Consider the following 13,332-nt stretch of genomic DNA (forward strand, 5'->3'; position numbering starts at 1 on the left):
TTTTATTTAATAATAATCAGCTCTACTTAGGATATTGCTTTTTGCTTTTTGCAAAATACTTTTTTATGTTGAAATGGTTAAACTGTTTAGGTTTTTTCTTTCAGTTCATTATTTCTTTCATCATGATCATGGTAACATAAAAACAGTATACCCCCCCCCCCCCCGAAAAAAAATGAATATAAACTATCCAGATTTGTTACAGCATCTCATGGGCATGGCATTTTATGTGCAGATCAATATATATTACTTAAAAATGATTAATTCTATTAATCCTGAAGTCAGTACTAGTGCAACAAAAAATATAAGACCACATGACCAAAGCCACATGGTTTACTCCGCAACTTTGTAAAAGCTATTTGTCTTCTCCTGATCTGCTCAAAACACCTAAAAGAGAAAAATAAAGCTTAAATCATATCAACTTACTATTAACTTTTCCTTTCGTCACCCCGAACGGCATTTCTGCTTCGTTTTCTGTCCTCTCTCCTCACGCACCTGCCCGTTGGAAAATCATCGATGTCTAGACTGACAAGAGTGTTGGCGACACGGATTGGTAAATATGAGGGATTGAGCACGCGCGAGAATATAATTGAAAACAAGCAAAAGAAGCATATTTTAAACATATAAGGAGGAAAACATAATGCATATGTCTTATCTTTCAAAAAAATATAAATAGCAAACCTTTAATTTGAAACATATTGGCGATTTGACGTTCGTTCAATGGAAAGTGCAAGAGCAGAAGTAAGTCATTATGACGTCACAGATAGAGAAAAGATTTCGCGGAATTTTTTCCTGATCAAATATCTCTGGGAAACCTTAACTATACTGCGGAACTCAAGTGTTGCCCGTATCGAATTAAGATAAATAAAGCCCTTAATTACATTCGAATAAATTATTATTCCCCATCTCACAGAAAATATTGATTAAAATATTGCAGAATTACCGAGTAATTGCATATATTTATATTAAATAACAGACTTCATGCCTCCTTCCTGACCGTAATAAAAGAATTTATGTAGCCGCAAGACTTTGCTATCTAAAAACAAGAAGTTTTATTAAACTGGAATTTTTATAACATACACCTTTGATTAGTATCTGTACAATATGAAAAAAAAGAAACCTCTAAGACATAAAAGAGTAAGTACTTGTTTGAATCATGTCCCCGGGGGTACATGTAGGGCAGAGCCACAGGTAGTGTATATTCAGGTTTCTTCAAATCATGACCCCTGGGGGTAGGGCGGGTCCACAATGGCCGACCAAAGTTTTATATAGAAATATATATAGGAAAAAATCTTCTTCTCAAGAGTAGCAAAGCCATAATTAATCGTATCTATATGGATGAATCCTCAGGTAGTGTAGATTTAAGTTTCTTCAAATCAAGACCCACGGGGGTAGGGCGGGGCAAAACTTTTGAAAATAAACTTTTCAATAGTAAACCAATTTCTACGTTTTCCTAGCCACAATGCTCGGATGAGCGAGTTGGCCCATGGGCCTTTTGTTTTAAAATCCAAGAGGCATAAATCTGTCAGTAATTGTTTGAAAAAATCAAAGTATTGAAAGCACTCATGGGAGTTGAACACGGTGTAAATAAAATCTTTGATCGGGAGGTTAAGTGAGTGAACAATATTTCATGTATAAATTATTATTATGTCTGTATTTTCAAATACAGACAACTGTTTCAAATTTTTGAATTGGAACAATCTCTATCGAGAAAGACATTCAGAGACATTGAATAGCAAAAAAATGCATGGGCCATAATGCTTGCCTACCTACATTAGTCCTTTTTCATACCCCCTGCTTGAAAAGCGGTAGGGAATTTATGAATCATGATATCTGTCCATCTGTTTGTTACACTTTAGGTATACCCATCTCTTATCCACAACTCCTGTAACACCACTGAACAAACTTTTCATAGAATCTTTATTACATATTGCCGTTGTGCTTCTATTACTTTTTCATCCTACACATATTTTGGGTTTCCCATTGCAAAACATGCACACTGCCATTATATTCATATTTAGAGGCGGTTGATTATTTATATCACTGCTCACAGTCTTCAAATTTGTATTATTTTTTTCCTTTACACCTTTACTCATGTGTTATGAAAATTTCAGTTTCGCAGGAATAATATCAATGTTGATAAAATGTGTATTTTAACACAGCTTCCTTTTAAGAGCTAACAGGTTTGTTATATAAAACTTCTCAGTGGATAAAAATATATTTCAATTACACGAACATTATACCTGGAGTACGTAAGAACTTAGTCTTTTTTAATATTATGAAGAAAAGAGCAATACCAAGTTAAAAACAAATATTTATTGACAAAACATAAAAACAGTGGTGTATGCGAGAATTTGTGTGCGTAAAAATTATCTGGCATGTATATGAGGTTTTTCTTTTATCAAAAATATATACTTCATTTTGTTGTTTTTAAATGCGATTTTAAGAAAACGTCGGTGTTCGTTTTTTGGTTTTAAAATTTATAAACAGAGAACTAGTTTTCCCACTTTTGGCAGATAAAACTGCTGATTAAGTAAAAATACGCATGTTTCATAAAGTTTTTATGCATTAACGAATTCAATTAAACAAAGAAAATGTTCATGAAAAGTTTGAATATGACTAAGTTTAACGTTTGCCGTCAGTATGTAGAGTTGTCGTTCGTATCTCTTTCAGTGTATGACGCTACACTTAAAATGAGATCCATTACGAAAAACTTTCATGGTTCTTTATAATTTACTTTAACATATGTACTTTGAACGAATTCTAATAGTCATAATAAGATTACTTTATCATTACATTTACTTACATTATGGAAATTAGATTAATTCAGGAGAAAATGACATGAACTAGTTGTCGCGGATGTTTATGCATGTTTTCTGTTGAATATCATAGGAGTAAATCAGCCGACACAGTAGCCTCGCTTTCGTCTCTATGTGATCAACACAAATTACTGCGCATGTTAAATACGTGATGGCCATGGGAGATTGAACATAGGTCAACTCCCAAAAACGCACGAAATCCGTGGACAATGCAGTGTATAAATGATGGTTCAGCAATCAGTAAGAAAAAAGTCAGTCATTTCATTTCATGAGATATTTTCTGACACATAAACACAAAATATAAAACTGTATAAAGTATTACCTTAAAAATATATTTACATGTCCTATATCAAACGCAAACAAAACTTGCATATTTCACAATTATTTATGCCACATTATTGCATAATCTTAGATTTTAAATTCAATTGTAACTCGTGCTATCAATTTAGATGTATAATTTTTGTGTTACCTCAATTAAAAAAAAAATTGCACAACAGATATATTTTCAACATTCCTTCTTCCTTTCTTAAAAAAGGGAATACACTATCCTGAATGACAAACAATAAACAATACATAATATAAAACAAAGCACTATAAACCAAATAAAACAAACAAAATTAATACACACATTTTGAAGATCAGAAAAGGAAGAAAAAAACACTGCTCTCGACAAATTTAAAATATGAAATTTAAAAAAAATGTTTTGGTGATATGATTTTTTACTTCATAGAATTTTTGCGTATCTTCATCAACGAAATGATATACATGGGTTGAAAAGCACATGTCCGTCAAGATGTGTACATAATAAGGAATACTTGAAATTTATTCCCCATGAACATATAATCTTTATACAATAAACGATAATTGGTCCAAACGAATTCTGATTAATCCAGAGTATATTATTGTTCGTTGTTAACATTACGGTTCGAACTCAAGTGTTGCCCGTATCGAATTAAGATAAATAAAGCCCTTAATTAAATTCAAATAAATTATTATTCCCATCTCACATAAAATATTGATTAAAATATTGCAGAAATACCGAGTAATATATTTATATTAAATAACAGACTTAATGCCTCCTTCCTGACCGTAATATGAAAAATTTATGTAGCAGCAAGACTTTGCTATCTAAAAACAAGAAATTTTATTAAACTGGAATTTTTATAACATACACCTTTGATTAGTATCTGTACAATATGAAAAAAAAGAAAGCCCTCTGACATAAAAGTGTAAGTAAGCTTAATAAATTTAATACTGTTAATACTTTTTACTCGAGAAAACCTTATTTTGTGTCTACCTGCAAAAAAATTAATTTTTGCATATTTTATTTATTTTTCCGCTTTTAAATTCGAAACACCAATCTCGTAATAAATACATTGTCACAGACAAAATGTCGATTTACAGTAATCACTTAGATTTAACAATAATTTTAAAAAGTTCAATGTTCACAATGTTTTAAAAACGCTACCAATCTGTGAACAGAACATAAAACACTGACCACCAGAAACTCCAGGGATACCACAGAGAAGTAAAAATCCCCTTTTGATCGACCACACTTGACCTGAAAACTATGTAGTGATCCGGTATACAGAGGGAACGTTCTTTTGTCAAATTAAGTACAAAAACACTTGGTACAAAACATGTCTGGCAAAATAAGCTCTAATGAAATTCTATATTTGCTAAAAATGCCAAAAACAGAGTTTCAAGATTAATCCCGATATGAAGAGAATTGGAAGATTCTTTGGGGGCTTCTATCTTAAGTTCACTAGGATATGGCGAGTCGACATACAGAAAATGTGTGAATAAATGTATCTATTGGTAGTTGATAATACGTCTTTGATACAATGGAATACCGAACTGAAGGCCACTGCAAGTGTTTTCTTCTTCCCACGTGAAATCATTTGAATAATTGCGGTAAATTCCTTGTGAAAGCATCACGCTTAATTTCTTTTGCAAGCTATGATAAAAGTCCAAATCAACGTTTGCTCCATATCTCAGAACTAATGTGAACGCACTTGGTATTGAAAAATTACTGCATCCATCGTCAGAATAAAAACTGAGCACCATACTGTAGTAAAAGTTCAGTGATACTGTCATGACCATATAAGTATGATATGTACAATGGACTCTTATTGTCTTTATTGCATAAATTAAAGCAAGTATCATTTATCAATAATAATTGGACCGTGCTGTAATATCCATTTTCACAGGCTATGTAGAGTGGACTAGTTCCTTCGTTTAAAAGTTTAATTATGCTGACCATTGGAACATGCTATGTACAGTAGACTGCAGTTTCTTTTATTGCAAAAATTTACAACAGAACCTGAATTTAAAAGAAGTTCGATGGTCCAGCAATGTGAGTTTTCAAAAGCTCTCCAAAGACTACTGCTTCGACCTTTATCACATAAATTAATGTCAGCATGTAAGCTATCAAGAGAGATCAAGATCCGATTTGGAATATAAGTTGATGTCGGCACCGCTGTTCAGCAACAGTTGTACCGTTCTATCATGTTTATTTTGACAAGCGATATGAAGAGGACTAAATTCATCTTCATCACATGAATTGATGTTGGCACCGTTGTTCAGTAACAGTTGTACAATGCTATCATGTCCTTTTTCACATGTTATATAAAGAGGACTGAATCCATCATTATCACATAAATTGATGTCTGCACCGTTGTTCAGTAACAGTTGTACCGTGTTATCATGTCCATTTTGACAAGCTATATAAAGAGGACTGCCTCCATTCTTCTCACATAAATTGATGTCGGCACCGTTGTTCAGTAACAGTTGTACCGTGCTATCATGTCCATTTTGACAAGCTATATAAAGAGGACTGGTTCCATTCTTCTCACATAAATTGATGTCGGCGCCGTTGTTCAGTAACAGTTGTACCGTGCTATCATGTTCATTTTGACAAGCTATATAAAGAGGGCTGGTTCCATTCTTCTCACATAAATTGATGTCTGCACCATTGTTCAGTACCAGTTGTACCGTGTTATCATATTTATTTTGACAAGCTATATAAAGAGGGCTGGTTCCATTCTTCTCACATAAATTGATGTCTGCACCGTTGTTCAGTAACAGTTGTACCGTGCTGTCATGTCCATTTTGACAAGCTATATAAAATGGGCTTGTTCCATTCTTCTCACATAAATTGATGTCGGCACCGTTGTTAAGTAACAGTTGTACCTTGCTATCATGTCCATTTTGACAAGCTATATAAAGAGGACTGGCTCCATCACTCTTACCTAAATTGATATCGGCACCGTTGTTCTGTAACAGTTGTACTGTGCTATCATGTCCATTTTGACAAGCTATATAAAGAGGACTGGCTCCATTCTTTTTACATAAATTGATGTTGGCACCATTGTTCAGTAAAACTTGTACTGTGTAATCATGTCCATCATAACAAGCTATATAAAGAGGACTGATTCCATTCTTCTCACATAAATTGATGTCGGCACCGTTGTTCAGTAACAATTGTGACATGCTATCATGTGCATTTTGACAAGCTATATAAAGAGGACTGGTCCCGTTCTTTTTGCATAAATTGATGTCGGCACCGTTGTTCAGTAACAGTTGTACCGTGCTATTATGTCCTTGATGACAAGCTATATCAAGAGGACTGTCTCCATCACTATCACAAAAATTGATGTCGGCACCATTGTTCAGTAACAGTTGTACCGAGCTATCATGTCCTTTGAGACAGGCTATATAAAGGGGACTGACTCCATTCTTGTTACATAATTTGATGTCGGCACCGTTGTTCAGTAACAGTTGTACCGTGCTATCATGTCCTTTGAGACAAGCTCTATGTAGAGGACTGAATCCATTCTTGTTACATAAATTGATGTCGGCACCGTTGTTCAGTAACAGTTGTAACGTGCTTTCATGTCCATTTTGACAGGCTATATAAAGAGGACTGGCTCCATCACTCTTACGTAAATTGATGTCGGCACCGTTGTTCACTAAGAGTTGTACCGTGCTATCATGTCTATTTTCACAAGCTACATGAAGAGGACTGGCTCCATTTTTCTGACATAAATTGATGTCGGTACCGTTGTTCAGTAACAATTGTACCGTGCTATCATGTCCTTTTTCACAAGCTATATAAAGAGGACTGACTCCATCCTTATCACATAAATTGATATTGGCACCGTTGTTCAGTAACAGTTGTACCGTGCTATCATGTCCATCATAACAAGCTATATAAAGAGGACTGGCTCCATCATTTATACATATATTGATGTCGGCACCGTTGTTCAGTAACAGTTGTACCGTGCTATCATGTCCATTTTGACAAGCTCTTATAAGAGGACTGGTCCCGTTCTTTTTGCAAATAAATTGATATCGGCACCGTTGTTCAGTAACAGCTGTACCGTGCTATCATGTCCATTGAGACAAGCTATATAAAGAGGACTGATTCCATCATCAACACATAAGTTGATATCGGCACTGTTGTCCAGTAACAATTGAACCGTACTATCATGTCCTTTGAGACAAACTATACAAAGAGGACTGCATCCATCATTATCACATAACTTGATGTCGGCGCCGTTGTCCAGTAGCAGTTGTACTGTGATATCACGTCCTCTATAACAAGTCATGCAAAGAGTTCTGTCTACATTCTCATTTTCACATAAATAGGCTTTATCGCCGTTGTTCAATAAGCAAATAATTCTATTATTACGTCTTTCTCCAGTTTTTATATCGATTCCGGCCTCTTTTATATGATCTTCGTCATTTGCAGCAGCAAGGAATAACGGAGTACATATGTCACTTGTTGTTAACTTGTTTACGTCAGCACCAAGTCTTATTAATTCCTCTATTATTGAAAAATTATGAAAAACCGAAGCTATATGAATAGGAAACAAGTCATCCCATCTTTCCATCATTGCTGCTTTTTTATATTCTTCGCTGAGAGAATTTAGTAGGTTTAAATCGCCATTAGCACATATAGCAGAGAAAATGTGATGTTCTTTCAACTTTGTTTCAGGGATACTTTTTATGTAAAATGAAGAAATGTCAGAATGATAGAATACAATAAGTCCGACTAAAGGACATATTTCACTTTCAAACGAATAAAGGAAATCAATTCGTGTGAAAAACGATCTTTCAAATAATGTTTGAAATTTCGATCTGTCTTTTTCACATTTAATTTTTACAAGAAGTTTTTCGAGCGAATTCATTTTTTCCTTACAAGAATTAATCAAACTCTCTTTCCTTAAACACGGATTGAGTAGAACATCTATAATATGTTTTGTTTGTATGTCAGTAATAAACCTGTCGACAAGATCATCAATGTACTCTACAGGAAGGTAAACAGAGAAGGGATCGCGATTTTCCTCTTCTGTATCGTCTTCTATCTTCACTCGACGTCTCAGAAAGCTACTGTCCGCGTACTGTATTGTCTCTTGTGGACAATCAACACCAAACACCAGAGTTGTTATCTCCATAATAAAGTCGTGAAGGAATTGGAAAACATGTCCGATACATTTGACGTAAGATCCTTTCAGTTCATGTAGAGTACTACGAATGACTGAAATATGTGTATTTTCTTGTATCTCACACATTCCTAAAATGTCCTTAAATTTCATTAAAGAAATATCACTTTTTAAAATAGTATCGATTTTCAAATTCTTTTTGAACGCTACTATCAAGATAAGTGAGCAAAATCTTTTCTTGTCTTGTCCAAATTTCTAATTCCTTTTTAATAAATCTGTACGGATTTTTAAAGAAATCAACCCCCTTTTCTTTGTACTTTGCCTCCCTCGAAAAAAGCTTACAAAGCAATGGGAAGTAAGCTTCTGTTTTAACTATTTCAGTAACAACCTCCTCGGATAATTTCAGATTCTGTGCATACTGATTTAAAATCGCTTTTTTCTCTTTAACAGTCAGTCCATTTTCTTCGCTGTCGATTTCTACTGCAGTGGATTCATCCAATAAATTACCTTTGACTCTCTTGTCATAAAAGACGCATCTTCTACATGATATCAATAATTTCTTTTTCTTCAAGCAAATCTCCAGCGTTTTCTCTAAACTTTTCCATGAGTGATATAAAATCTCATCTAACGATTCCTTACCTAAAGGATCATTAAATACAAATAAAATCCGATTTTCTGAGACTCTGGTTGAACAGTTCTTTTTAATTTCTTTCACCTTTTCCACCGGTATGACATTCCATCCCTGCTCTTTATACTTGAGTGCGATATGTTGAATTATTGCAGATTTTCCGGTCCCAGAATTTCCAACCACTGTGATAAGGTTCAGACTTTTAAACTTTTCTTCAACAACTTCACATGCTCTTGTAGGAATGAAGGCAATATCGTCTTTTTGCCAGTTGTCGAGAAATTCTTTTACCAGTGTGTTTTCTGAAACAGATATGTTTTTAAGATAATAAGTATAAAAAACAGAAAATAAGAAAGTCTTAAATCAAATTGTATTTTTTGGTAAAACTGTATAATTGTCCACTATGATTGTTCTTTTAAATTCATCTGAATCTGAATTATTGTAGAAATAAAAAGCATCAATGGAAAGGATTCTCAACCATAAAATAGAAAAAAATAGGAGTATGGGATTATTATCTAATGCAAACAAAATAATATGAAATTCCATTGGAGGTAAGTTTTTGTTAGATATCTTATGGTAATTTAAATGTTTTACATAGACAAAAATGCCGTTAGTCGGCCTATTGTTTTACATAGACAGAAATGCAGTTAATCGGCCTATTTTGCTTAAATTTTGAATTCAATTTGGGAAAATAATAGTTAACTTACAAACATGATAAATTTGCTCTTTTTTCACTCTAGTTAATTTAAAAATATACAACAAGAGAAACATATAAATGGGTGGTCAGGGAAAAGTTAACATCCACCACTTTTAATGAATGCATCGCTGTGAATGTTTGTTATAGTCACCTTTGTCTTCGGATTTTCTTTTCAATTCTTGCAAATCCTTTTCCACAGAAAATAACTTTTCCATTAGAGATTGGTTATTCTTATAATCTTCCCTAAGTTTTTCTATGACTGTTGTTTCGTACTCCTCTTCTAGGGCCTGACTTTGAATATTATTCAGTCCAGCCACGTAGTCTTTCTTTGTGTACGTTTGCAGTCTTTGGCAGATATCAGTTATGACTGACCACGTGTCATCAAACTCTGTCTGTGAGGTGGAAGCCGAGCTAATGTGTCCAAACATGCTGTTTCTTATCATCCTGATCCTTTCAATGTCATCACCTATCGTTGTTTCTCCTACAGACGGCATTGTGTTCCCACCCTAACCTTTTGTTGGACGTGGAATCTTTGAACATATATTTCTTATCAGTGTATATAACAATGTAATATCAAATTCTTTATAACCATCTGTTTTGGCGCCTATAAGACAAAGTTCTTGTTCAGGGCGTATTTTCGTATAAATTGATGATGCTTTCACTTTGTTGTGGACAAGACCAGGAGGTACCTCCATTTCTAAGACATCTCTACAGGCCTGGGTCAGTTCTTCGTTTATTACCATTCCGAGTTTAGCAAACCTAGAACGGCCGCCAGGGTCTGGTCCAGAGGTCATTCTTTTGATTTCTAGATGATCACTTCACAATCTGAAATTTTTGAATTGATCATTCAATTTTTCATTAAGTCATAAGTCCTGACAAACAACACCCGAATAAATTTTATTGATACGTGATAGAAAACTTTGTATCTCTTTGAAAAATAATAAAAAACCTTAAAACGATTAAAAAATAAAGTGCATCCATTGATAAGAGTACCAGCATCATACATATATCGAATTGTTTATAAAGCATCCAAGTCCAAGAGGCAGGATATAGTCATAAAGAATTTCTCATTCAAATAATACTTTTCATTACCAAGGATACACAGTGGACCTTCAGATATATGGACCCAATATATATGCATGCTTTAGTATCTGGACGATTTTTCAACGAAACGGAATTTTTTTAAACTTTATTATTTTTTGTTTAAAGGCAGAGATTTTTTACCGGGTGTTAAATTCCAGGTGAGATAGGGGCTTATTTTGTACAGGTGTGAAAGCCTTGGGGGCTAGCATCTGTCTCATAATCCCTATACACAGGAAGTATTTAATACACAGTGAAATACCCAGGTGTCAAACCTAACTTGTGTTGGTGATTTTAATAGAATTTTAAAATACATAGAAGTGAAAGTTGTTTTTTTTATCAATTAATTACTTATTTTTTTTTTTACTGCTTGAAAAACACTTCTACCCATTTAAAAAAGATTAGATATTATACAAATAAATTCAAGTATTATAATAAAAATTGTTTTAGACATTAATGCAAAGCCATAAAATAAGGGGGAAACAACTTTTGTATTAACAACCAAATTAGTCGAAATTAATACCTTTATCCCAAGGATCCCAAATATGAATTCAATGAAAAAGAGAGCTGTGTTAACTACATTTCACTAAAAAAAATATTTAGATTTATTCTAACCTTGATAAAGCTTTATCACCATGAAACATGCTTAAAGGAATGATAATCATTGTAATTTTTCTTTAAATGCATACTTTATCATAATCCTTTCAAATACGAAAGGTATATTTAATTTATATATTATCAATCTTTATTGTTCATGGTAATACAGTTTCTGTATACATGTACGATATTTTGATCAGTAAACATCAAAGGATCAAGATAATTAGAAGGTCACCACGAGTTCCTAACAAGGTGAACAGGGTATACACAGATACCAGTAAGTAAATGTCAATCAAGTTCCATCATCCAATGATGGACCTTTATGCACTTGATTGACAGGGCTACCCAGACCAGGTATTTTTGAAGGCGGTGCTTAAAATCTCTGCCTTTAACTGGTAATATAATTATACAGACGCGGACAAATTGAATAGAAGCCAAAGCGTCCGGATAAACGAGGCTCCACTGTATATCTATTTTGTTTCAAAGCTTTGTAATATGAAAATATGATCCATATTTATTCAATAACTTAATAATTTCTCAAATAGCACTCAAATTAATGATCTATCCCTTAGGTTATTTTGACTCAAGCCATTTAAAATAAAAATTTCGATATTCTCTGCCTTGATCCTTCAAGCAATGATTTACAAATGCATTGATGCTATTCGGCACTATCCATAATTTGTTTTTTTTTAAGCGTACACAATTGGTTTCCTCATTTAACTTAATGTCTGAAGGATATTTTAATGTAATATCTATCTATTTTTTTTAATTGAAAAATTTCGAGCACTGTTTTCCTGTTTTCCAGTCAAATCTCTGTGAAGTAGATTCAAATAACACATGAATGTAGATTTTGTTTTATCAGGTGCCACAATTTCCGTGTCTTCATACATAAATGGATAACTTCTTGTTTTGTGAGTGACCAAAATATCTAGTGTATATTAAATCAACCAACTTATCTAATGGAATTCACAGAGTACACCAAACAAGACGTATACCTTGTATAACGAAATTACTCATAAAGCTGAATTAAAAATGGTCAAGTTCTTTATTGATTATATCATTTGAAATTGTTTTAAAAAATGGGGAAAAATATAATGGGTTTTCTATTGCATTCTTAATGAAATCATTAAAGCTAAAGGAATTGTTATTTTTTGTTCGCCATTTTTACTACCGCATTTTATTTAATTTGTTGTTACAATTGACAAAATAGAAATTCGTTATACCGGGTAGAGTCTAAACTAAAATAAGAGCAAGAGAAAAGAATGCCAGAAATTTTGTGATCACAATCTCGGGAGGTACAATTTTTGTTAACATAAATTAAGACTTTTAACTTGAAATATTTCATTAATCTGAAAAAAAATATTTTTTAAAAAAGAAGGATACGGTTTGTTTTCAATTGAACACAATTATATCAATTGAATCATTATCATCATTTTAACATTTAAGGCAGAGGACCAGTTTTCCCTTTTCCCTTTATTCATCAAATAAATCCCCAGGCTGTAAAGTTAACATCTAACGTTTTAACGTTTTAACGTTTAAACATCAAATATCCGAGGTAGCCTAGTGGTAGAGCGTTCGCTTCGTGATCGGGAGTTCCGGTACGATTCTCGTTCCCGGCGCCGCGTCAAAGCTAAGACATAAAAATAGGTAGTGACTGTTCCTTCGCCAAGCGCTCGGCATCAGAAGTGAAGGTCACGGGTCTTTCGGATATGACCTTAAAAACGTGGGTCCCGTGTCACGGTAGGCGCTGGCACAATAAACAACCCTAACTGCTCAAAGGCCCTGAGTGCTGAGTGTAGGTCTAAATTTGAAGTCCTTCGCCGGTATACGGGGACGTCTCCATACGAGTGAAAAATTTTCAAGAGGGACGGTAAACAATATACAATCAATCAATTAATCAAATATCCGATGTTTGTTAATTTATTTTGTACTTACGTAAATTCCTTTTTAAATTTTATCAAATTGCAGTTTTATTTCTACGATGTTTAAGGTTTCTCTATATCTTGATCTAAGCATATTAAATAGTCCTAGGCATTGTAAGTACAGTACCTGTTTTTCAAATTTTAAGGT

General features: G+C 33.5%; 1 protein-coding gene across 1 annotated transcript; it reads right to left on the minus strand.

Annotated features, from left to right (window-relative positions):
* Positions 1-4,370: 4,370 nt before the first annotated feature.
* On the minus strand, positions 4,371-10,420 carry LOC134242560 (ankyrin-1-like). Its single transcript, XM_062724659.1, is given in 4 exon segments — positions 4,371-7,157; positions 7,160-8,515; positions 8,517-9,190; positions 9,737-10,420. Coding segments are annotated over 4 exon segments (4,284 nt in total). The 5' UTR covers positions 10,080-10,420; the 3' UTR covers positions 4,371-5,246.
* Between the last annotated feature and the right edge of the window lie 2,912 nt (positions 10,421-13,332).

This window comes from Saccostrea cucullata, unplaced genomic scaffold (genome assembly GCF_032062105.1).
Source record: "Saccostrea cucullata isolate Sc308-1 unplaced genomic scaffold, CSIRO_AGI_Scuc_v1 ctg2689, whole genome shotgun sequence".
Taxonomy (NCBI): Eukaryota; Metazoa; Mollusca; class Bivalvia; order Ostreida; family Ostreidae; genus Saccostrea; species Saccostrea cuccullata.